Raw genomic sequence first — 26463 nt, 5'->3', positions numbered from 1 at the left:
AAATTCGGGGTTAATAGCAATAATAAAAAAAAAGCATTTTTTACATCTCGCGCGCGGAATAAGTTTCCACTATTTCACAAACAGAAATAACATAAATTCAATATTTTCCTTCATTTTATAAAACTTTTTGGCAAGTATGACTTGCCCCATAACTATATTTCTGTAACGGGTTTTCTTCAACTTTCACTTGCTTTTAATAATAAAAATATTTCAATATGTCTTTAAAAACAACTTTAAAAGCTAAAAATTATATGTTTTTAATGTAAATAACACAATATAGTAAAATGAAATATTGAAATTTCATATATTTTAAGGTGTAAATCTGATGCGCGTACATAGTAAACTCATTATTTTGCGTATGAATGTATAATTTTTTTTGTAAATTCTTTTTTATTCAGTATATCATATGACTTTTATTTATAATCAATTTGTCGTCTATGAGATATCCTTTTTTGAAATTTGTGTTCTAACACAAAATCGGCAAATTTAACCCCGAATTTTATTAGTAACGCAGTGCCGATTTTAGGCGGATCGGCAATTAATCTTTTCTTTGCCGATCTTGCTGCGTATATCAGATACAGAACGTAAATATTAAATCCGGATTGACGGTAGAGCTGGAAATTAATAAATATATGATGTCAATTTGAACTAATAATAGAGAAGATCGAAAACTTTGATTTGTAATTATATTGATTGACAAAAGATTTAAATAATTAATAATATTTCACTAATAATGGAAAAGGTCGGAAAATTTAGATTATTGTAGCATTAAAATCTTTGGCTAAAATAAATTATTGATTGACAAAAGACATAATTTAGACTAATAATGGAAAAGGTCAAAAATTTGGATGGTTAAAACAAAATAATGCAGATTCAGTTTCGGGTTCATATAATAAACTAATATAGAAAAGATTGAAAATGTAGAAGCCAATCATTATGATAAATTTCTCGAACATATAAATAATGAGAGTCTACGAAGCTGAACTTTTATCAAATTATTCATCTTCGAAGAAATGGCTCAAGATTCTACTTCTCCCGTCAAAACCACTAAAGCTCTTGATGATTATGTTCTATTAGGTCATAGTGGATTGAGAGTTTCTCCATTATGTCTTGGTGCTTTGGTAAGATTATTTATAAATTTGGTCAATTATGAAAATGTATTTTTAATATCTGTAATTCTTCATTGTTTCATATGAAGACTTTTGGAGAACAACGGGTAAGTCACCTATAAATTAATTTTAACGATGAATCAAAAGAAGAAAAAAATTTCTGAATGTTAAAATTATATAAACAGGGATTAGGTGCTAATAAAGAAGAATCGAAAAAAGTTTTTGACCTTTATTATGAAAAAGGTGGAAATTTTATTGGTAAGTTTTTCTTATTTACGCAGTTGCTCTTAATCTTTTATTATGAGGATATTTTAATGACGTGCGTCTTTTAGATACCGCTTGCAGTTATAATCTTGGTGAAGTAAGTAATAAAATATTAAATATTAGTTCTGTTGATTCAATATTAATATTTATTAATGAAATATTTAGAGTGAACGTTTCCTTGGAGATTATGTTTCCGATAAATGATCCGATGTTGTGATTTCGACAAAATTTACGCGTACGAATCTTGAGCTTTTTATGTAACTTTTTAATTTTTAAATTTCTAATAATTTCAAAATTTATTTCTTTAGTTAATAATACTACTGTGCAAAAGGAAAGGAGATTCAATCCGAATTTCGGTAAGTTGTTCACAGTAGTTAGTATATATAATATCTTATATTAATTGACAATAAATTGAAACAACTGCTAAATATATAGGAGGAAATCATCGAAAGAGTCTTGTAGAAAATTTAGATGGTAGCTTAAAACGACTGAACATGAGTTACGTTGATATTTTATATGTTCATGTTTACGAGTATCGAACTCCGATTGAAGAATTTATGAGATCATTAGATGACGTAGTTCGAAGCGGAAAGGTAAATGAATTGCTGTCTTATTCAGTTTTTTTTATAAATATTATTAAAAAAAAATGAATATAAAAATAATAGGTTTTGTACGTTGCCGTGAGTGATATTCCATCTTGGGCACTCTCTCGTGCAAACACTATGGCTGAATTACGTGGATGGAGGTACGAAATTATAAAATAACTTGTAGATAATTATGTTTTTTTTAAGTTAACGCATTTTTATTAATTGTGTTTAGTCCTTTTATTGGACTTCAAACGCGTTATAATTTGTTGGATCGTTCGTTAGAATTCGACCTACAACCTGCCTGCGCTGAACTTGGTGTATGTATTATAAACTAAATTCATGTTCATAATTCACTTGAACTATATATCTAAAAAAAAAGTTTTTAGGTTGGAATTCTTCCATGGAGTATCGTTGCAGATGGGTAATTAATCGTTAGTTTTTTTTTTATCTTCAATATTTAAATTTATTCATATTTCTTTTTTATATATATAAAAGTTTTCTTACCGGAAAATATAAGAGAGAAACAAATATTAATTTAAAATCCGATTATCGCAATCGATCAATTATAAATTATTCAAAGGACGAAAAAAATTGGCAAATTTTAGATGAAGTTATTGCTATTTCAAAAGAGATTAATCGATCTCCCGTTCAGGTAATTTATAATTTTATATTCAATCTCTAAATATTATATAAAAGTTTCAATACAATATTTTTTTAAAAATAAATAGATTGCTTTGAATTGGATTCAACAAAAACCCGGTATTACTTCTCCTCTAATTGGTGCTAGAACTGTTGCTCAACTCGAAGAAAATCTTAAATCACTTGAATTCAAGTAAGAATCATAATTAACTTTTTCCATTTTTTTTTTAAAAAAAAAATCACAAACTAGAAAGAATAAAATAAAAAATATCATTTTCAGATTGACACCTGAACAAATGAAAAGACTTGATGATGTTTCTCAACCAACTGGACGTGAAGTTCCATTTCCTTATTCAATAACTGACTCATTTGATGTTTTTATTGGAAAAAACATACAAGTGCCAAATAAATTTGCACCTATTGCGACTACATATAATTATGGAAGATTATATTAATATAGTATCAATGTGAATACTTTGTATATTTTATATTTACATCTTCAATTGATTTTTTTCTAATTATACAAATTTCAAATAAAAACAAGAGGCAAGTTTCAATGAGGAGCTATCCATTGGTCATGATATATTTGTGTATAGTATAACATTATTTATTAATAAATTTTTGGTTTATACGTTCAAATCGGCTCCTTCTTTTAAAAAATTACTTTATTGCAAATTCCAATTTCCAACGTTCTGGTATTGAAAAACATTATGCAAGGCATTTTACCTGTCTTTTTAATTTCATTAAGTCCAGTATTGAGAAATCATCGACTCGTGCTTTAAAAAAAATCTATTAGGGTGGGGCAAAATTAAAGTTAATGCTAGTAAAGTTAAAGTTAGAAGTTGGCTAGAAATTACTAATTTAGGATGATCTGTATTTTAACCGGTTAAGTTAGCCGGTTAATTAGTCGGTTAATTTAACTGGTTAAATTAACCGGTTAACCGTTTTTTGAGAAGTCTTAACCGGTTAGCCTTAATCGGTTCCAATCCTAAATGCAGATTCTAAGATCATATAATAAACTAAAATAGAAAAGGTTGAAAATTCGGACCGTTGTAGAAGCCGGTCATTATGATAAATATCTTGAACATATAAATAATGAGAGTCTAGTCAGTCTATGAAGCTGAAATTTTATCAAATAATTCATCTTTGAAGAAATGGCTCAAGATTCTACTTCTCCCGTCAAAACCACTAAAGCTCTTGATGATTATGTTCTATTAGGTCGTAGTGGATTGAGAGTTTCTCCATTATGTCTTGGTGCTTTGGTAAAATTATTTATAAATTTGGTTAAATTATGAAAATGTATTTTTAATATCTGTAATTCTTCATTGTTTCATATGAAGACTTTTGGAGAACAACGGGTAAGTCACCTATAAATTAATTTTAATTGATGAATCAAAAGAAGAAAAAAATTTCTGAATGTTAAAATTATATAAACAGGGATTAGGTGCTAATAAAGAAGAATCGAAAAAAGTTTTTGACCTTTATTATGAAAAAGGTGGAAATTTTATTGGTAAGTTTTTCTTATTTACGCAGTTGCTCTTAATCTTTTATTATGGGGATATTTTAATGAAGTCATTTAGATACCGCTTGCAATTATAATTTTGGTGAAGTAAGTAATAAAAATATTAAATATTAGTTCTGTTGATTCAATATTAATATTTATTAATAATGAAATATTTAGAGTGAACGCTTCCTTGGCGATTACGTATCCGATAAACGATCCGATGTTGTGATTTCAACAAAATATACAGCTTATAATACTGCTATAGAAAAGGATAGGAGATTCAATCCGAATTTAGGTAAGTTGTTCATAGTTAGTATATAATACCTTATGTTAGTTAACAAAACTGTTAAATATATAGGAGGAAATCATCGAAAGAGTCTTGTAGAAAATTTGGATGAGAGTTTGAAACGATTGAACATGAGTTACGTTGATATTTTATATGTTCATGCTTACGAGTATCGAACTCCAATTGAAGAATTTATGAGATCATTAGATGACGTAGTTTGAAGTGGAAAGGTAAATGAATTGCTGACTTATTTAGTTTTTTTTATAAATATTATTAAAAAAAAAATGAATAAAAAAAATAATAGGTTTTGTACGTTGCCGTAAGTGATATTCCATCTTGGGCACTCTCTCGTGCAAACACTATGGCTGAATTACGTGGATGGAGGTACGAAATTATAAAATAACTTGCAGATAATTATGTTTTTTTTAAGTTAACGCATTTTTATTAATTGTGTTTAGTCCTTTTATTGGACTTCAAACGCGTTATAATTTGTTGGATCGTTCGTTAGAATTTGACCTACAACCTGCCTGCGCTGAACTTGGTGTATGTATTATAAACTAAATTCATGTTCATAATTCACTTGAACTATATATCTAAAAAAAAAAAGTTTTTAGGTTGGAATTCTTCCATGGAGTATCGTTGCAGATGGGTAATTAATCATTAGTTTTTTTTTTATCTTCAATATTTAAATTTATTCATATTTCTTTTTTATATATATAAAAGTTTTCTTACCGGAAAATATAAGAGAGAAACAAATATTAATTTAAAATCCAATTATCGCAATCGATCAATTATAAATTATTCAAAGGACGAAAAAAATTGGCAAATTTTAGATGAAGTTATTGCTATTTCTAAAGAGATTAATCGATCTCCCGTTCAGGTAATTTAGAATTTTATATTCAATCTCTAAATATTATATAAAAGTTTTAATACAACATTTTTTTAAAATAAATAGATTGCTTTGAATTGGATTCAACAAAAACCCGGTATTACTTTTCCTCTAATTGGTGCTAGAACTGTTGTTCAGCTCGAAGAAAATCTTAAATCACTTGAATTCAAGTAAGAATCATAATTACCTTTTTCCATTTTTTTTTTTAAAAAAAAAATCACAAACTAGAATAAAATAAAAAATATCATTTTCAGATTGACACCTGAACAAATGAAAAGACTTGATGATGTTTCTCAACCAACTGGACGTGAAGTTCCATTTCCTCATTCAATGACTGACTCATTTGATGGTTTTATTGGAAAAAACATGCAAGTGCCAAATAAATTTGCACCTATTGCGACTACATATAATTATGGAAGATTATATTAATATAGTATCAATGTGAATATTTTGTATATTTTATATTTACGTCTTAAGTTAATTTTTTTCTAATTTACAAGTAAAAACAAGAGGCAAGTTTCCATGGGGAGTTATCCATTGATCATCTATATTTGTATAGTATAACATTATTTATTAATAAATTTTGGTTTATACGTTCAAATCGGCTCCTTCTTTAAAAAATTACTTTAGTATTTATAAATTCTAGCATTCTGGTATTGAAAAAACATTATCTATATTTGTATGCAAGGCATTTTTGCTTGTCTTTTTAATTTCATTAAGTCCAGTATTGAGAAAAATTTAAAAATTTTTTTTTTTCCCTATTGCAAATTCCCAGTATTGAGAATCCTCTTCTGGATATATGAAAAAGAGAAAACTTTTAAAAAAAGTTTATTTTTTCTATTGCAAGTTCCAGTATTGAGAATTCTCTATTAGACATAAACTTTTTCTCTATTTGTAGATTCTGATATTGAAGAAAAAAATTCTTTTGAGAATTTTTTTATTTGTTATTTTAGATATCAGCATTTTTGATTTTAATAAACAAAAACGTCTTTTTGTTGTCAGGTTCTGCCGTTCTGGCATTTCGATTTAGTAATAAAAAAAAAAATTTTTTTATTATTTATGGCCGATTTAATGAAAAAAAAAATAATACTTTTTTCATTCGTAGATATTGGTATGCCAGCATTGAGAAAAATAATTTTCTTTTTTTTATTTATCGATTCTGGCATTCCAATTTAGCTTGAACATTTTTATTGCAGTGATGATGATATATTCATCAGGAAATTTTTTGTGTAGAAAATATGCAAAATTTCGTGCATGAAAAAACTGATTTGCACACCCTGAAAATGCACATTATTTGCATATTAAATATATATAATATGTATATTGAGTAATTTTCTGTGATATATTGTAAAAAATTTGTACAAAAAATTACATATATAATATTGTTAACTATACTGCATAAATTTTGAGAAATTTAAGTATTTGTGCAATATTGATTAGTGATGTAATGGTGTAGTTAGCCGAAAAACGGAGCTGAATTCCTGATTGCTGATCATCCGGACCCGGTTTAATCGCAGAAAATCCCCTGGAATTCCACGACGATCTAAGCCCGAGCCAGGTCCGGATCACGTTGCGGTAATTATCTTTCGGCTAACTACACCAATATAGAGAAGATTATGCCTTACGGTGTCGGTCCAATGATCTTTCTGCGTCCAGTCACGTCAATTTTTAGCACAGTCATGTGAATTTGGGTCCAGATCATCGGAGATCGGACCATGTGGTCTAGTGATTCGCTAAAAATTACTTGATTATAAAGCTTGATCTACACGGTTTTTTTTGCTTTATAATGAGTTATTAAAAAATTTTTTTTTTTACTACTATATTAAATATTTAATGAGATAATGGTTTTAGATGATATAGTATATATAAATTGCTAGGAACCTCTTGTTTCAATAAATTAAGATGCAATTGATTTTTGTTATAAGTTTTTAAACATTTTATTGTATAAAAAATGTTTATTTAAATCTACAATTAATACAAAAAAAAATAAAATAAAATGTAGATCGGTCATGTAGATTTAATTCGGTCTGATTGATCAAAATCACAGGACTCAGTTAACTCAGTCCAATGGTAGCGAAGTCCGATCAAAGTTTAAATTCGGTCTGCATCAAAATTCATATGACTGTGCTAAAAATTGACATGACTGGCAGAAAGATCGTCGGACCGGACTCAGTAAAGATATTTATTTATATAGATAACAACTCTGATTCCCTAAGTCATCATGTGATCATCACGGAAAATAATTTTGCTGAGGTCGATCCAATTTTAATAATTTTTTTTTTAAAAACTTTATTATTATTATAACAATTATTGCATAATTTAGACGACATGCATCTCCTAATAAAGTATCTATCTAAAAACCTGTTAAAAAAAATAAAAATAAAATAAAACTAAACAAACTAAGACTACCAAAACGTACTAGCTATTTATAATTTTAATTTTTAATTAAAATCTACGCTAATACCTACTATCACTAGCGATAGATACTTTACTAACAAATTTATCACTTTTTCTTATTCTTTTTCTTTGATTCCCACCTTTTTTACCTTTCCCTCCTTGAGCAGATTTTTCTTTTTTCGCCACTACTGTAGCAATATTTTCTGATTCACTCTCCCCATCAGTTTCATCACTACTAACTGACCCTACTCAATTATTCCTTGCTACATCGCTTGTGGCCAATTTTTTCTTCTGAAATTTCTTCTTTTTTAATTTCAGGCAGATGCAATGAACAAGCTTGATTCACCTTATTATATAGAATCACGGAAATTGGTACTTCTCCAGTTTTTCCTTTTTTCCTGAAATCATTAATGACGTCAAGCACTTCGTCCGGAGTCACGTGACCGTTCGTATCTGACCCATTTATTTTTATTTTTATTTTTATTTTTATTTTTAAGAAAAAAAACTCTCTCCCCTTTCCGTTTTTTTTTGTTAAAAAACCGCAGTAATATACCTTTTTTTTCACAAATACTTATATTTTTTGTAAGGAGCGAGGACCACTCGGTGGCCTCTACGGAAAGGTCTCCTTTTATTACCCTTGACCTCTGAGAGATATGGATACAGAAGATATACCTGTTCCACTTCAGTCTGTTCATAACGACCAGACTATTTTACCTTTACCTTTTCCCTTAAAAACGTTTAATAATACGTCCAATACTCATGAAAATACTTTCCTTGTCTCTGTGAAAAAATTTCACGTGATGACTAAACGCTGAACCGGTTATAACAAGATTTATGAATTTAGGCGCTCAAAAAGTTTCTTTTTTGAGCTTGCTGATCCTTTCTCGGACACCAATAATCTTCATTTATTTTTACACACCAATGATTATCACATGGATTCTACGCCTATTCGATACACATCCACAAGTTATTTGCCTAACACAAAATATCAAATTAGTAAAATGCTCACACACTTTTTTATTTTACAAAAAGTTTTACCTCGACGTATTCAACAAAAGTATTTTGATTTGATTCGCCGGAAATTATTGGAACAAATTAACTTTATCAAGTCACGTGCTTCTAAAAGAACTTTGAAGAACTCCATTACCCGCACTTTCTTCTCGTTTTCTTATAAGCGCTATCGCTTCCACTTTGGCATTTACATTCCTTGTGAACATGCTTGCGCACCTGGTTCATTAAACCCTTTCACCTGGTGTCATAGCCCGAGCCCTTTCGTCATGTCTTTAAATAGACGTGCTTGTGGTACTCATCAATCTGAATTCTCGAGAACAGAAATCAACCACCATCTGAAACCTGTGCCTGATTCAGACCCAGGATTTATAAATTCAAAATCTTCACACGCAAATCATGTATATGATCTTTGGCAACATCGATGGAAAAATGATATTTTTTCCAATCGTCTTGGTATTCGATACAATGTATGTTATGCAGCCAACAGTAGTAATTTCGTGCGAAAGCACCCAGGCGCCTACATTTATAGGAAACACCTTTCGAATTTCAGCTTCGACCTCAGCAGTAACCCTGTAACGAAACGCAAACAGGAAACCCGCTTTAAGAGACATTGTGCACGGGTGTTTAAAAATATTAACCCTACATCCCGCACTATGAAAGAAGATAAACTCGCAGCAGGGAGACGTTTTCGCTTCCTATTCCATGAATCTCAACACATTTACTCACCTCTTCACCACCTGAAATTCAAACGTTTTTCAATAGGAAAATTTTTACCTGATCCCGATGACTATACATTTAACATACCTTACCATTCGCTGAAGAATTCCAGTATTACGCCTATAGTTGGTTCACAACCTTCGACATCATATAGGCCTTCTGGTGCCAATACAATCCCCCATTATTTGAATGCTGAAGAAATTGCGGTGCTCGGTGGCTCTTTAGAACCACTTAAACGTACTCCTGTTTATTACGGTTATAACCCCGTAGACCCGTCAAAAGTGGACAGTAGTTATCACTTACAATACAACCCTATTCAACCCGATTTACCTCCCAGTATCGAAATACGTCAATCTAATCCTTTAGATTACGATTCATCCACCGCTAACGCTATAGGTACTACACTCAAACATTATTATCGTCGAGCAATGTTGACTCGACAAATTACGGTCTGGACTAAAGACTACCATAAGTATATGAAACAACCTCCACCACCTCCAAAACCTTCCAAAAAGAAACAGCATCACAAGTGGAAGAAATGGATGGAAAAGCATCAAGATTATGAAGACTTTATGAGCAAACCGTACGCTCCTCGGCCTTACTACCCGCCTGATTACCATACAGACCTTTTTGGTTCTCCTTCATACACATCAGATGAAACTAAAACAGTGGAATACCGACCTAACAAGAGGGATACGTTGACCAATTCTTCCGCTTCATCACAATGACACGACAATAAAAGACCAAGACCAGCGAATAGTTATTTACCTGACTCCCTATTTACTAGTCTTAATTCTAATTAAATTAGTTTTTTTTGTTTTCTTTATATATGTATATTTTCCATGTAATGAGTCTTATAACATTTTTTCCTACTTTATAATTTACATTACACATTTTGGCGTCTAACTTACCCCTACGTCATCATGTATATATGTAAATATATTAAACAATTTAGAATAGTATGAACCACTCCACTTATGACAGTATTGACAAGTGGCAGCCTTAGGGCTGAAAGCAAAATACGGGTTTTATTAATTTTTCTTGTTCATTTTTCTTGGAATTTTGGTAAGACTGTTTTAAATTTAATTTTTTTAGTTCTTCTTTTTCATTCGATAGTACTTTCTAGACTCCCGGTTATACCTGATTGTTCTATTGAATAAGAGGCAAGACGACCCCTTCAGGCTCCTCCTGAGAGGTTGGGTTTATCATTAGCTTAGAATTTATTGTTTTTTTAAATCATGTTTATTCTTATTTAGCGTTCGGCAGTCGAGTCTATATTTTAAAAATAAAATAAAAAAAAAAAATTTTTATTTTTAAAATATAGACTCGACTGGACTCGAACGCTAAATAAGAATAAACATGATCTAAAAGAACAATTAATTCTAAGCTAATGATAAACCCAACCTCTCGGGAGAAGCCTGAAGGGGTCATCTTGCCTCTAGAGATTTAGAGGACCCACGCATAGCGTGGACCCCCTAAATCTGCTCTCATACCAGTACCCAGGCGTAGTGCAATGGTAGTTCGTTTCTATTCAAAGTCCTTATGGACCCGCTGCCCATGTACACTACACTAGGTATGAGCCGATTGCAATGTATCCAAGGCTCACGCAAATTGGTGGACCACCATAGGTGGTTAGTACTCCCGCCCGTACTATTATATCCCCATAGGGGCCTATATCGGGTACCAAGATGCTTTAACAGAGTCATAGGACCATCTGGCATATCAGATATGCTGGAACCGCAGTACGGGGCCACTATCCCTTGGTTATCTGAAGTCAAATGACCATTTCTAGGACTCGCCATACCAGTCTACCAATGATCACATCTACCACCTCACCATTCGGTAGGCATCATTTCAGCTCCCCCTAAAGGTACGGGATCTTCAACACAGTTGGTGGCTGTGCACGCAGTAATATTTGTAGCAAGGATCATTGGCTGGACGATCTGAACCTGCGTCCTATTGATTGGTCAGATCAATAGGGAGTGTAGACGCCTTAGGCCATTACACTAGGGACGCCAATCCCCCTCTGACCCATTTACCCCAGCATCGCCCCAAGATTTCTAAGTAAAATTCCACCCCACATGACCGGTGATGTTTAAGGGGGAGTGAAAAAATATTTTTTCACCACTAAAAATTTTCTCTGTCCCCAGAATTACTTATGAAAAAATGAAAACGGTGAGGTGTGACGCGGGGTGACATTTTATGCAGGTCACGTGGGGTGAAAAATCTTGGGGCGACGCTGGGGAAGATTATCTGACCCTTTTTCGAGAAAATGAACCGACAACGCACCAATTTTAATAATTGTTATGATCATCGATCTTTTTTTATTGTAAAAAAAACTTTTTTTGGTTGAATAGTAGCTCTTTGGAACTTTATAACTGATAGAATAACTCACAATGGTATTTAAGAAGGTTAGGGAAACATTATTTTTTTAAACTGAGAATGTTAGCCAATACAGCTAATATTCCATTTTCATTTTTTTATAGAAACTTCAACCCAAATTTCAAAATTGCAAAGTAGGTAGGTATTTCATTTTATTACTCTGCTTTTTGGTTTTTTTTGTTGTTTTTTGATTTGGAAACATTACTAATATTCCCTTTTACCTTTTTTTAGGAACAGTTTGAACTCGACCTGGACTTTAAATTGCAAGATGGGTGGATGTTCCTTATTTCTTTAATTTTTTTTGTTGTTTTTTTGATTTGGAAACATTACTAATGTTCCCTTTTACCTTTTTTAGGAACAGTTTGAACTCGACCTGGACTTTAAATTGCAAGATGGGTGGATGTTCCTTATTTCTTTAATTTTTTTTGTTGTTTTTTTGATTTGGAAACATTACTAATGTTCCCTTTTACCTTTTTTTAGGAACAGTTTGAACTCGACCTGGACTTTAAATTGCAAGATGGGTGGATGTTCCTTATTTCTTTAATTTTTTTTGTTGTTTTTTGATTTGGAAACATTACTAACGTCCCTTTTTCCCTTTTTCTTTCTTTTTTTAGGAAAGGCTTAAGCCAACTTGGGCTTCAGAATTGCAAGGTGGGTTTGTTTTTTTTTTTTTGATTCGGGAGGGTTACTAATATTCTTTTTATTTATTTTTTTTAGGAAATAATTAAAAAAAAATTTTTTGACATGGATCTACTAATTAATGATTACGTAATTTCCTCTACCCTTAAAGATGTATTTATCGTTCGTTCCAAAAGCCCTTTATCTTTAAAGATGAACCTAATTCTTCTTTCATTGCTAATTTATAAATCGTCTCCATCATCTTGTTTCATTGTTAACTAAAATATAATAATACATACAAAGAACCGTGTGGTCTTATTATCTTCCCGTACATGGCTTTGTAAAGTTTGACGCACTTTATTATACAATTGGTTTCCTAGTATTTCGTACTAATATGTTCATTCAATTTACGAGTTGCTTTGCCAAGAAAATAATTTTAATAGCCGGCATTCTTCTGCTAAACCACCGTACCAAAAACTTTGAACTCAACACGGGGTTAACTCTTCCATTTATGAAATTTTTGTCCGCATGAAATTTTTGTCCGCTTCTCGTGTTAACCTAATTTCACTGATTTATATTTGTGAACTTGTTTAACACTCGGCGTTTCTATAATTCAAATCTTGGAGAGTGCTTCGTATATATGGTTATCATTCCACTTCTTAGGAATATCGTAAAATAGTAAATCACGTGACTTCTCTGCATACCCTCTGTAGAAGGTACTGGAACATTCTCTAATGATTTGACGATCTTTTGCTTTTTTAGATTACATTCCCGACACTTTTTGATTTTCTTTGTTTCATCCCATTTTTCGTTGGTGAATTGCCATTTTTATCCTCGACCTTCCGTTCTTTTAACTTTTTTGATTGTAATTCCGCAATCTCCTAATCTTTCTGCGATATTATTCATGTTTTAAATCTTTTAATCTTTTTCTTTTTGTTGTGTTTGCCGATCTTACTGCGTATATGCAATGTATATATACAGAACATTAAATATTAAATTTAAATAAAATCGGATTGACGGTAGAGCTGGAAATTAAAAAAATATGATGTCAATTTAAACCAATAATAGAGAAGATCGAAAACTTTGATTTGTAATTATATTGATTGACAAAAGATTCAGATAAATTAATAAATTTAGATTATTATAGCAATGAAATCTTTGGTTAAAATAAATTATTGATTGACAAAAGACATAATTTTAAACTAATAATGGAAAAGGTCAAAAAATTTGGATAGTTAAAACAAAATAATGCAGATTCCGAGGTCATATAATAAATTAAATAGAAAAGGTTGAAACTTCGGACCGTTGTAGAAGCCAGTCATTATGATAAATATCTTGAACATATAAATAATGAGAGTCTAGTCAGTCTACAAAGCTGAAAATTTTATCAAATTATTCATCCTCGAAGAAATGGCTCAAGATTCTACTTCTCCCGTCAAAACTACTAAAGCTCTTGATGATTATGTTCTATTAGGTCGTAGTGGATTGAGAGTTTCCCCATTATGTCTTGGTGCTTTGGTAAAATTATTTATAAATTTGGTTAAATTATGAAAATGTAATTTTAATATTTATAATTCTTTATTGTTTCGTATGAAGACTTTTGGAGAACAATGGGTAAGTAACCTACCTATAAATTAATTTAATTGATGATTCAAAAAAGAAAAAATTTTCTGAATGTTAAAATTATATAAACAGGGATTAGGTACTAGTAAAGACGATTCGAAAAAAGTTTTTGACCTTTATTATGAAAAAGGTGGAAATTTTATTGGTAAGTTTTTCTTATTTTCGCAGTTGCTCTTAATCTTTTATTATGAGGATATTTTAATGACATCTTTTAGATACCGCTTGCATTTATAATTTTGGTGAAGTAAGTAATAAAAATACTAAATATTAGTTCTGTTGATTCAATATTAATATTTGTTAATGAAATATTTAGAGTGAACGCTTCCTTGGAGATTATGTATCCGATAAACAATCCGAACTTGTGATTGCAACAAAATATTCATGTACGAATCTTGAGCTTTCTATGTAACTTTTCTATTTAATTTTTTGAATTTCCAATAATTTTTCAAAATTTATTTCTTTAGGTAATAATACTTTTATGCAAAAGGAAAAGAGATTCAATCCGAATTTCGGTAAGTTGTTTATAGTTAGTATATATAATATCTTATATTAGTTGAAACTTAACTGCCAAATATATAGGAGGAAATCATCGAAAGAGTCTTGTAGAAAATTTGGACGAGAGTTTGAAACGATTGAACATGAGTTACGTTGACATTTTATATGTTCATGCTTACGAGTATCGAACTCCGATTGAAGAATTTATGAGATCATTAGATGACGTAGTTCGAAGTGGAAAGGTAAATGAATTGCTGTCTTATTTAATTTTTTTATAAATATTATTAAAAAAAAAATGGACAAAAAAATAATAGGTTTTGTACGTTGCCGTAAGTGATATTCCATCTTGGGCACTCTCTCGTGCAAATACTATGGCTGAATTACGTGGATGGAGGTACGAAATGATAAAATAACTTGCAGATAATTATAAGTTTTTTTTAAGTTAACGCATATTTAATAATTGTGTTTAGTCCTTTCATTGGACTTCAAACGCGTTATAATTTGTTGGATCGTTCGTTAGAATTTGACCTACAACCTGCCTGCGCTGAACTTGGTGTATGTATTATAAACTAAATTCATGCTCATAATTCACTTGAACTATATATCTAAAAAAAGAGTTTTTAGATTGGAATTCTTCCATGGAGTATCGTTGCAGATGGGTAATAAATCATTAGTTCTTTATCTTCAATATTTTCAATATTTAAATTTATTCATATTTTTTTTTTTATATATACAAAAGTTTTCTTACCGGAAAATATACGAGAGAATCAAATGTTAATTTAAAATCCGATTATCGCAATCAATCAATTATAAGCTATTCAAAAGATGAAAAAAATTGGCAAATTTTAGATGAAGTTATTGCTATTTCAAAAGAGATTAATCGATCTCCCGTTCAGGTAATTAATAATTTATATTCAATCTCTAAATATTATATAAAAGTTATAATACAACATTTTTTTAAAATAAATAGATTGCTTTGAATTGGATTCAACAAAAACCCGGTATTACTTCTCCTCTAATTGGTGCTAGAACTGTTGCTCAGCTTGAAGAAAATCTTAAATCACTTGAATTTAAGTAAGAATCATAATTACCTTTTTCCATCTTTTTTTTTTTTTTAAAAAAAAATAAATCACAAACTAAAAAAAAAAATATCATTTAGATTGACACCTGAACAAATGAAAAGACTTGATGATGTTTCTCAACCAACTGGACGTGAAGTTCCATTTCCTTATTCAATGACTAACTTATTCGATGCATATTTTGGAAAAAACATACAAGTGCCAAATAAATTTGCACCTATTGCGACTACATATAATTATGAAAGATTATATTAATATAGTCTCAATGTGAATATTTTGTATATTTTATATTTACGTCTTCCGTTAATTTTTCTAATTTACAAATTTCAAATAAAAAAGTAATATTTAAAGAAAAAAAACTAAGTTTAAATAATATATTTACCCGATTCTTTTGACAATTTACATTATAAATTTTCATATTTTTAATGTTATAAATAGGTAAGATTAAACAATCAAATTTATAATTAAAATGTTATAATTATTGCATCTTATTGTTATGCACTAGACGTCTAGTCAAAATCGTGTATCAGGCAATATTCAAATCACGGGATACCGGATAAATCACTTATTCGGCACTTCGAGCTGAATAACTTAAATATCAGTCATATGAATCATATTATATGAATAAAAGTTATTTACGTAATTCCTTATGACGTGTAACACATAATCTTGATGTGGTTTGTCATGAGTATATAATTTAAATAATATAAATATGTTTGATCTTCTTTTTTCTCTGTCTTCTTTTTCTTTGTCTTTTTTTTTCTTTTCTTCTTTTTTTAGGTCTGTTTTCTCTCTGTCTACTAGGTCTTCTGGTCTTCTCTTTATTCTTAGGTTCCTTTTTCTTTTATGTCTTCCTTTAGATAGGTATGTGGGTTGTTGTGTGTATGTTTGTATGTGGTTTGTGTGTGAGTGTGTGGATGGTGGTATGTTTGTGTCCTTTCAGTTTCTCGTTTTACCCTTTCCCTCTCGTATTCCCATTTCCTCTTGCTATCTCTCTCCCTCTCGTATTCCCCTTTCATTTCCCTTTCCCCGACCAATGTCGCTGCATCTCAACATGGTGATCAGATGACAAGAAGTTTTTTAAAAGACTTGGCTAAGTCAGCAACAAATAGTAATTACATATTACATAAGTCATAAATCGATTTGTTCATTTTATTAATTTATTGAATTGATTTCATGTAAACACGACTAAATAAATAATTTGGTATAATTTTAAATTATTGTGCATAGTTTTTCCATTGATATCGACATTATTCCAGCGAAGGGTATATTGTAGTTAGGTTTGGTAGTATATTGTGTGAGAAAAGGAGTGCATTCGAATCGTGAAGAGCGTTTATAATAACATTCTTAGGACTAGCACCGTTTTTGACATTTAAATTTAAACAAAAATCCTTTTTCAATCATATCCCTTTTTGTAATACTGATAATTTGCTATTTTTTGTAATCGATTTTTTTTTTGTTTAATGTTGTAATAATAAAAGATCCTGAGTAAATAAATGTGACAGACTCTAGCTATTACTGCTTTCCTAGTATTCATTTCAGTTCCAAAGTAATAGTAATGATGTTAACTAATAATGTTACCGTTGGTTTCTTTTTATTAAAAAGAGCAGAACACTTATATTAAAGAAATAAAATGTTAGATAGTATATATGTATTGGAGAAAAAATGTATACAGTATTGGCCAGTCTCATATTCCATAACTTTCTACGTCTTGTCTTTAGATCATTTGAATGAGTTAGTTGTTTTTAAATATAACTGCATAAATCTTTAATCTGAGATAATAACCTATGTTCTAGTCATTTTAAGAATGTTCGTAATGCGCTTCACATAGCGTTCGATTGAATCGTTCAACCAATCCGTTAGTTTGAGGGTGATAGGCAGCTTAATAGTAACTGATGCTTAACTCCAAGCTAATCACAAAGAGTATTCAACAAAATGAGTTAACACGATCTGCGCAAATGGATATTAAAGTTGAAAATCTTCGTTAAATCGGACCAATGGAAATCATCCTGATTCAATTTGACTTTGACAAAATACAGTATAAGTTGTAATGCAATATGACGAAATTGGAAAAATGGAATGAACGAAAGGGCGAAACCATAAATGGAAAAGTAGTAATTTGCGTAATATTAAAAAATTCAGTTTATAATGAATTAAAATTTATTTAATTGTAAAGTCCTGAATATAAGCACCCGAATATAAGCACCCGAAAATAAGCACTCCTTACCAGAATTATAGTAATTTTGGCCTACATTATGATGGGGCTCGGCTGGAATTACGTACATAAAAGGGTGCTTATTTTCGGAAATTTACTGTATTGTTGATCACCAATTATTCGTAATTGTATTACGGAATTACGATTGGCGTAATAGTTGCATCAGAAGTGTTTATTTAGAAATTACAGATCAGCCAATTTATCCGTAATTGTATTACAGAATTAATGATTGCGTGTAGTTGCTTACGACTCGCTTGAATTGAATACGTTATCAATTATTCGTAATTGTATTACGGAATTACGGATTTAATCAATGGCTTCTATTATTTAACTTAAATTTATCGATAGGTTTAAACCAATGTTCTATCAGTTATTTCCCTTCAAAAATTTTAACTATTTTTAACTATAGTATTGAAATATGTGTGAAATGCTACAAACAGATTTTTAATTATTAAAAATGCAAATAATGAGACATTTTTAAATTCCGAAAATACGTATATTAATGATTACGTATTCATTATTTATACGTAAATAGTCTTCGGGAAGCCAAATAATAAATTATCCATAATTGTATTACAAAATTAAGGATTTATGATTGCGTATAGTTGCTTACGACTAACGACTTATGTTTACTCGCTTACAATTTAAGGAATTGATTTTGGACGAGTAAATGAGCAAATTGTTTAACCTATAAAGGTTAAGTTTTATTAGTTAATACAAATTAAGTTAATTAATAGTAGATCTGGAAAAAAATATAATTTCTCTGAATGAGTTAGTCTAACTAATAATAGATAAGTTCAAAATTTGGACCGTTGATTGTAAAACCAATCATTAATATAAATACTATGGGTCTACGAAGTTGAAATTTTATCAAAATATTTATTCATTTTTAAAAGAAATGGCTCAAGATTCTACTTCTCCCGTTAAAACCACTAAATCTCTTGACGATTACGTCTTATTAGGTCGTAGCAGATTGAGAGTTTCTCCGTTATGTCTTGGCGCTATGGTAAGATTATTCATAAAAAAAATATTAAATTATTCGTGAATTTGACCAAATAATAAATATTTATATTATATGTTACGTTTTATTTAACGTATAAGACTTTTGGAGAAACATGGGTAAGTCACTTGTAATGTTAATTCGAATTTATTGATTAACAAAAAAAGAAGAAAATGAATATTAACACTGTAAAAATAGGGAGGCTCAAATAAAGAAGAATCAAAAAAATTTTTTGACCTTTATTATGAAAAAGGCGGAAATTTTTTTGGTAATTTATATATTTTTTTTATTACGCAATCAATCGATTCATTATTTTAAGAAAAAATTTAATAACAAGTACATCTTATAGATACCGCTTGTAATTATCAGTTTGTTGAAGTAAGTTAATAAATATAAAAAGAAATGTTTTTTACTAGTTAATTCAATATTAATATTTATTTAATATAATGATTAGAGTGAACGTTTTCTTGGAGATTATGTTTCCGATAAACGATCCGATGTTGTGATTGCAACAAAATATTCGTGTATGAAATTATTAGCTGTCTTATGTAAAACATCATCCAATTTTTTGAATTTTTTAATAATTTTCGAAATTTAATTCTTAGGTAATACGACTGCTTTGCAAAAGGATAAGAGACTCAATCCGAATTTCGGTAAGTTAGTCAACTATTCACAATATAATTAATACATAGTATTAAATGTTTTTACATTAGTTGATAATAAATGAAAATTCAACTATTGAAAATATAGGAGGAAATCATCGAAAGAGTCTTGTAGAAAATTTAGATGGTAGCTTGAAACGATTGAACGTGAGTTACGTTGATATTTTATATGTTCATGTTTACGAGTATCGAACTCCAATTGAAGAATATATGAGAGCATTAGATGACGTCGTTCGAAGTGGAAAGGTAAATAAATTATTTTCTTAAATCGTTCAAAATAAGTTTTTTTTTATAAATAAATATTTTTTTAAAAAAATAGGCTTTGTACGTTGCCGTAAGCGATATTCCAGCTTGGGCACTTTCTCGTTCAAATACTCTTGCTGAATTACGTGGATGGAGGTACGAAATTACAATAATATCTTGTAAATAATAAAGATGAATTTTTAGGTTAACATATATTACGACGCGTTAACAAACTTCTTTTTTCGGTCATAATAATCATTAGCCCTTTCATTGGACTTCAAACACGCTATAATTTGTTGGATCGTTCATTAGAATTTGACTTACAAACAGCTTGTGCCGAGCACGAAGTATGTATTATAAATTTAATCCACGTACTTGAACTATGTATTTAATTAAAAAAATTTTTAGGTTGGAATCATCCCGTGGGGTATCGTAGCAGAAGGGTAATTAATCATTGATGCTATTCCTTTTTTATAAATATAAAATGTAAATATTTGATAACTCTTTTTTATAAATAGTTTTCTTACCGGAAGATATACGAGAGAATCAACTAAATCTCACTCAATTACTAAGTTTGAAAACGAATCGAAAATGGTAGACGAATATCGCAGTCTATCAATTCAAAGTCATTCAAAATCTGAAAAAAATTGGGAAATTTTAGATGAAGTTATTGCTATTTCAAAAGAAATTAACAGATCTCCCGCTCAGGTAATAATTTATATTCAATTTTTTAATATTATATACATATATAATTTTTATAAATTTTTTCTTTTATATATGAATAGGTTGCCATGAATTGGATTCAACAAAAACCTGGGGTTACTTCTTCCATAATTGGTGCTAGAACATTTGCTCAACTCGAAGATAATCTTAAATCACTTGAATTCAAGTAAGTGATTATTATCCAGCAAAAATTTTTCTTTATTTTATAAAATATTGTTTTTTTTTTAATGCGAATAAATTATTTTCAGATTGACACCTGAACAAATGAAAAGACTTGATGATGTTTCTCAACCAACTGGACGTGAAATTCCATTTCCTTATTCATATCATGACCAATTTGATACATTTATTGGAAAAAATATACAAGTTCCAAATAAATTTGCACCTATTTCGACTACATATAATTTTGGAAGATTAGATTAAAGTATTAATGAGAATGTTTTTGAATATTGTATATTTATGTCTTCAATTATTTTTTTTCAAATTCAAATAAGTGTAAGGTTTAAAGAATAAACTAAGTTTAAATAATATATTTTTTACTCGATACTTTTGACATTAAAGATTTAAATATATTGTAATTTTTTTATTTAATAAATCAAAATGTACAATGAAAAATATAATTATTGCATCTATTAAATTAAGATAATTTATTCAAAAATATTTTTTGACCTAATGAAGCCTCGCTTGCCAATTTGACCATTTATTAACCTGGAGAACGAAAGATCTCTGTCGGGAAAATTATAACAAATTTATTTTATTTTTTCGTTTCAAAAAATTTTAAATTTTAAATATTATTGCAGGCCAGCGTATATAATTGTATTAAAGAAATAAAATGTTAGATAATCGTTAGATAATATATATAATTATTTTGTATTAGTGAAAAAGGTATATAGACACTATGAGCTAGTTATTTTTAAATATACTGAATAAATTTTTATAAAATTAATAACGTATTTAAACTATGTCGGTTTATTTGGTAACACATTAGACTGGAGACCAAAAAATGGGGAATGTCATATTTAGAAACGAGTTAAAGGTACGTGTATATACAGAACGTTAAATGTAAAATATAAGTTGTAACACGATATGGAAAAACGGGTGAAAAGTAAAGTGAATGAATGGCGAAACCATAAATAGAAAAGTAGTAATTTGTGTAATATAAAAAATTTGATAAAACCATTTCTTAATGAATTAGAATTTGTAAATTTATCATATGCTCATTTTCGGGATTTTACGTTAGTTGATCATCGGAGTTACGGTAAAATGCGAGAAAAATTTTTGTACCCGAATTGACGATCATATCCTGAAATGCATTAAATCACATCTAGAACTGCGTATTTTTATAGATTAACTTTTTTAACCATAATACTCAATTTAGATGAATCAATTGAAAATATGATTATTCTAAAAAAAATTTTTTATCTCATTTTAACTTAGTAGAAATGAAAAAAAAGATCATTCTAAAATAAGATCTGTCGCAGAATATATAGATGCAGTATTTAGGATGGGGCCATACCATAAGCAGAGAAACATCATGATAAAATCTGGGTATCACGTACTTTGATGAACTACGCTGCAAAAATATCTCATTGATATTTAAATTTACTTAATTTATGCTTATTTTAAAGATTAATTGTAACAACTGATATTTATTAACAAAAAAAAAATAAAATCATGTGGTTCTATAATGATAAAGCCTTTTAATATAGCTCCCTCTGATAAATCTATTTCTTGTGATTGCGTAATATATATAGTTGCATCGATTTATAGAATTATGCAAATCAGCCAAATTGCATTACGGAAATTACGATTGCGTGTGCGTACGACTTATGTTAATTAAACTTTAATCATTTAAGTAATTGGATTGAACAACAAACAGGTTTTATTATTAATTATCCCCGATCGGTATATTTATTTATCCGTTTCTAAAAGATTTTGCAGTAAAATTAACTATTGATTATACAATAATAGACGGATTTGAAAATTTGAGTAATTCAGAAAAATTTGTATTTTCCAAATGAGAAAAACTTTCTTTTATCTTATTCGTAATCTCAATATTATTTTTCAAGTGTAATGGAAATAGTTCCGAAGCCTTTTAAAGTTTAATTATTTTTTAAAAATCTTTTTAAATGAAAACGAAAGAAAATTTGATTCAACAATAAGATATACTCATGATATATTATAAAACACTTAATATTGTGTAAATACTTACTATTGTCTAAACACTTACTATTGTGTAAATGGCAGGGGATAAATCAATTATATCCTGGCTAATGAAATAGTAAAAACTTTACTTCAGTACTTAGAATCGGAATATAACCGATCGGCCGATCATTTATCCGATTATAGTAAAATTTACTTATTCCTAATTAGCCAGGATATAAGTGATACGAATAATGTGACATTTCCAAAACTAGTTAGCATATAGTAATGATGTCGGAATTATTCGGAGTCAAGGATTTATGATTGTGTATAGTTTCTTAACAGATATTTTCCCGAATGAGTTAGTTTATCTAATGATAGAAAGTTCGAAATTTATTTTATCTAAAAAAGTAGTTACAGTGAAAAAAAGTTCGAAACCTGGACCGTTTCAGAAGTCAGTCATTAATACAATCAGAATCCAAAAGATATAAATACTATGGGTCAACGAAGTTGAAATTTTTATTCATTTTTGAAAGAAATGGCTCAAGATTCTACTTCTCCTGTTAAAACCACTAAAGCTCTTGATGATTATGTCCTATTAGGTCGTAGTGGATTGAGAGTTTCTCCGTTATGTCTTGGTACTATGGTAAGATTATTCATAAATTATTCGTAAATTTGATCAAATTATAATTAAGTATTTGTAATACTATGTTTTATTTAACGCATAAAGACTTTTGGAGAAACATGGGTAAGTTTTCTTACAATATTAATTCGAATTGAATTAATAAAAAAAAAGGAAAGAAAGATAATTTTGTATATTTACCATAAAAATAGGGAGGTTCTAATAAAGAAGAATCGAAAAAAATTTTTGACCTTTATTATGAGAAGGGTGGAAATTTCTTTGGTAATTTTTATTTATTATTTTTTTTTATCACGAAATCAATTAAAAAAATCTAATAACAAGTATATCTTTTAGATACCGCCTGTACTTATAATAATGGTGAAGTAAGTTATATAAAAAAAACAATATTTTTTAATTAATTCAATACTAATATTCATTAATATAAATAATTAGAGTGAACGTTTCCTTGGAGATTATATTTCCGATAAACGATCCGATGTTGTGATTGCAACAAAATATTCGTGTATGAATCATGAGACGTCTAGTACGTGACATTATTCAAATTTTGAATAAATAATAATTTCGATTTAATTCTTAGGTAATATGACTGTTATGCAAAAGGATAAGAGATTCAATCCGAATCTCGGTAAGTTAGTCAACTATTCATAATACAATTAATACATAGTATTAAATATTTTTACATTAGTTGATAATAAATGAAAATTCAACTATTGAAAATATAGGAGGAAATCATCGAAAGAGTCTTGTAGAAAATTTAGATGGTAGCTTGAAACGATTGAACATGAGTTACGTTGATATTCTATATGTTCATGTTTATGAGTATCGAACTCCAATTGAAGAATATATGAGATCATTAGATGACATCGTTCGAAGTGGAAAGGTAACAATGTCTTAAACCATTCATTTAAATAAGTTTTTTTTATAAATAAATATTTTAAAAAAACAATAGGCTTTGTACGTTGCCGTAAGCGATATTCCAGCTTGGGCACTTTCTCGTTCAAATACTCTTGCCGAATTACGTGGATGGAGGTACGAAATTGCAATATCTTGTAAATAATAAAGATGAATTTTTAGGTTAACATATATTTAATAACCGTATTTAGCCCTTTCATCGGACTTCAATCGCGCTATAATTTGTTGGATCGTTCATTAGAATTTGACTTACAACCAGCTTGTGCTGAACATGAAGTATGTTTTATAAATTTAATTCACGTTCATAATTCACCTGAACCACATGACATTTAATAAAAAATTTTTTTTTAGGTTGGAATTATTCCATGGGCTATCTTAGCAGAAGGGTAATTAATCATTTATATATTGATGCTACTTATCTTTCATAAATATAAAAATAATATGGTAATGGTTTTATATAAATAGTTTTCTTACCGGAAAATATACGAGAGAATCAACCAAAACTCAATCAAGTACAAACCTTGGTGACGAATCGAAAATGATGGAAGAATATCGCAGTCTATCAGTTCAAAATCATTCAAGATATGAAAAAAATTGGGAGATTTTAGATAAAGTTATTGCTATTTCAAAAGAAATTAACAGATCTCCTGTTCAGGTAATTATTTATATTCAATCTTTAAATATTATATATAATTTTTAATAAATTTATTTTTTTTTCTTTTTATATGAATAGGTTGCCACGAATTGGATTCAACAAAAACCTGGTATTACTTCTCCTATTATTGGTGCTAAAACAGTTACTCAACTCGAAGAAAATCTTAAATCACTTGAATTCAAGTAAGTGATTATTATCCAACAAACCTTTTTCTTTATTTTATTAAAAAAAAAAAAATTGTTTTTTAACTATAAACTATTTTCAGATTGACACCTGAACAAATGAAAAGACTCGATGATGTTTCTCAACCAACTGGACGTGAAATTCCATTTCCTTATACGTTTATTAATTCTTTTGATTCATTTCTCGGAAAAAATACTCAAGTTCCAAATAAATTTGCATCTATTGCGACTAAGTATAACTTTGGAAGATTAGATTGATATCATTACTTAAGTTTCGCAATTTAATATATGCAATTATCTCTATTTTTTCTCGAATTTGTCGTAAAATATACTGTTTCAAATTTTTTTTTTGTGTTTATATTTATCCTCTTAACACTATTTTATATCTTAGTATATAAAGCCCTATAAATAAATTTGAAAATCAACTATTTGATATTTTATTTATTTATTTAACGTTACTTCTTTAATGGATTAAATAAAATATTTATTTTGCAAAGAAAAAATTACATTTAAATGTACTGTATGTAATAAATCTTGTAACCGATCAACGTTTAATTATTCCTTTCTTACACAAACAAAAGAGGAAGTTTTTAACAATTTAATAAGCTTGATAGTGACTTTAACTCCCGTCTTCCAAAAAAATGCAGCGCCTGAAGAAATTGTGAAAGACAAAAATAAACGCGTTAACGAAGAGGGAGACAGGCAAGAGCGTGAAAAAATTTCAAAACATTAATTTAGAATAGTGCGTAATATAGATTTTTGATAGGAATCGCTTTAAACGTGGCGTTTTATTATATATATGTATATTATCATACTTACGCGTGCCACTGACAGACTTTGTAAGTTTAAAAGTGGTAAATTTAAATAATGTATTATAAATGGTAAATTTTAATATGAGTAAAGAGCACTAATACTTATATTTGTTATCATAGAAAGCAAAAAAGGTATTAAGATGAAATTTATTTTACTTTTAATATAAAAAAAATTTAATCCCTTTTTCGATCTTACTAAGAAAAATCTCTTTATTTAGAAAACGCATTATTCATAAATGTGCGCAATATAAAATTTGATAAACTTCCAGAGTACATGAGTGGCCTACTATGTCGGGAAAAAAAATATTAGCTTAAATATTTTTTAAAGTTGCTTAATTATTAAATAGTTATTGGATGAGAGGATAGAGATACCGGTCGAAGACCGATATCCCCATCTAATAATGCAATAACTGAGTTATAGTTCAATCATTAGGAATACTGCGGTGACCAATAGGAATTAATATTACTAATAATGTTTCATTTCATTTTATTTTTTTTACTTAAAAAAATCGAATGATCATTTATGTACAGTATTCTGTTAGTAATTGCTTTATTTTTGTTAACAATACATTCGTTTTTTTAGGCCTGGAATGGATTTAAATATAAATTATTTACCATTTTTATTGATCTTTTTTAAGAACGATTTGCATGTAAGGCCTTCTAAAAATAATTAC

The 26463-nt window shown here is 29.0% G+C and overlaps 6 protein-coding genes across 6 annotated transcripts; all 6 read left to right on the top strand.

Annotated features, from left to right (window-relative positions):
- Nucleotides 1–1013: 1013 nt before the first annotated feature.
- On the top strand, nt 1014–3054 carry OCT59_026942 (uncharacterized protein; the record flags this gene model as incomplete). The annotated part of the gene is made up of 12 exons (XM_025332068.1): nt 1014–1121; nt 1199–1216; nt 1295–1367; nt 1442–1474; nt 1682–1729; nt 1809–1966; nt 2039–2118; nt 2193–2277; nt 2347–2381; nt 2456–2612; nt 2689–2792; nt 2880–3054. The coding sequence occupies 12 exons, from the start codon at nt 1014–1016 to the stop codon at nt 3052–3054; spliced, it is 1074 nt and encodes a 357-aa protein (XP_025177618.1).
- Nucleotides 3055–3753: 699 nt separating this feature from the next.
- OCT59_026941 (uncharacterized protein) lies at nt 3754–5707 on the top strand (the record flags this gene model as incomplete). Its single annotated transcript, XM_066136599.1, has 12 exons — nt 3754–3861; nt 3940–3957; nt 4037–4109; nt 4180–4208; nt 4281–4398; nt 4462–4601; nt 4694–4773; nt 4848–4932; nt 5004–5038; nt 5113–5269; nt 5345–5448; nt 5533–5707. The coding sequence occupies 12 exons, from the start codon at nt 3754–3756 to the stop codon at nt 5705–5707; spliced, it is 1122 nt and encodes a 373-aa protein (XP_065993071.1).
- Nucleotides 5708–8952: 3245 nt separating this feature from the next.
- Nucleotides 8953–10131, top strand: OCT59_026940 (uncharacterized protein; the record flags this gene model as incomplete). The annotated part of the gene is made up of 2 exons (XM_066136598.1): nt 8953–9153; nt 9508–10131. 2 exons carry the CDS (start codon nt 8953–8955, stop codon nt 10129–10131), a joined length of 825 nt encoding a protein of 274 aa, XP_065993070.1.
- A 3682-nt stretch (nt 10132–13813) lies between these two features.
- OCT59_026939 (uncharacterized protein) lies at nt 13814–15855 on the top strand (the record flags this gene model as incomplete). Its single annotated transcript, XM_025317762.2, has 13 exons — nt 13814–13921; nt 14000–14017; nt 14099–14171; nt 14242–14270; nt 14340–14409; nt 14491–14538; nt 14606–14763; nt 14836–14915; nt 14992–15076; nt 15146–15180; nt 15261–15417; nt 15492–15595; nt 15681–15855. 13 exons carry the CDS (start codon nt 13814–13816, stop codon nt 15853–15855), a joined length of 1140 nt encoding a protein of 379 aa, XP_025177621.1.
- A 2858-nt stretch (nt 15856–18713) lies between these two features.
- On the top strand, nt 18714–20866 carry OCT59_026938 (uncharacterized protein; the record flags this gene model as incomplete). The annotated part of the gene is made up of 13 exons (XM_025326127.1): nt 18714–18821; nt 18917–18934; nt 19014–19083; nt 19165–19193; nt 19270–19339; nt 19421–19468; nt 19566–19723; nt 19797–19876; nt 19983–20067; nt 20129–20163; nt 20239–20428; nt 20506–20609; nt 20692–20866. The coding sequence occupies 13 exons, from the start codon at nt 18714–18716 to the stop codon at nt 20864–20866; spliced, it is 1170 nt and encodes a 389-aa protein (XP_025177622.1).
- Nucleotides 20867–23123: 2257 nt separating this feature from the next.
- OCT59_026937 (uncharacterized protein) lies at nt 23124–25235 on the top strand (the record flags this gene model as incomplete). Its single annotated transcript, XM_066136597.1, has 13 exons — nt 23124–23231; nt 23316–23333; nt 23420–23489; nt 23562–23590; nt 23661–23730; nt 23806–23853; nt 23951–24108; nt 24178–24257; nt 24332–24416; nt 24492–24526; nt 24606–24795; nt 24874–24977; nt 25061–25235. The coding sequence occupies 13 exons, from the start codon at nt 23124–23126 to the stop codon at nt 25233–25235; spliced, it is 1170 nt and encodes a 389-aa protein (XP_065993069.1).
- Between the last annotated feature and the right edge of the window lie 1228 nt (nt 25236–26463).

The sequence above is a fragment of the Rhizophagus irregularis genome, chromosome 7 (assembly GCF_026210795.1).
Source record: "Rhizophagus irregularis chromosome 7, complete sequence".
Lineage (NCBI taxonomy): Eukaryota > Fungi > Glomeromycota > Glomeromycetes > Glomerales > Glomeraceae > Rhizophagus > Rhizophagus irregularis.
This window is presented reverse-complemented; position numbering and strand designations above follow the sequence as displayed.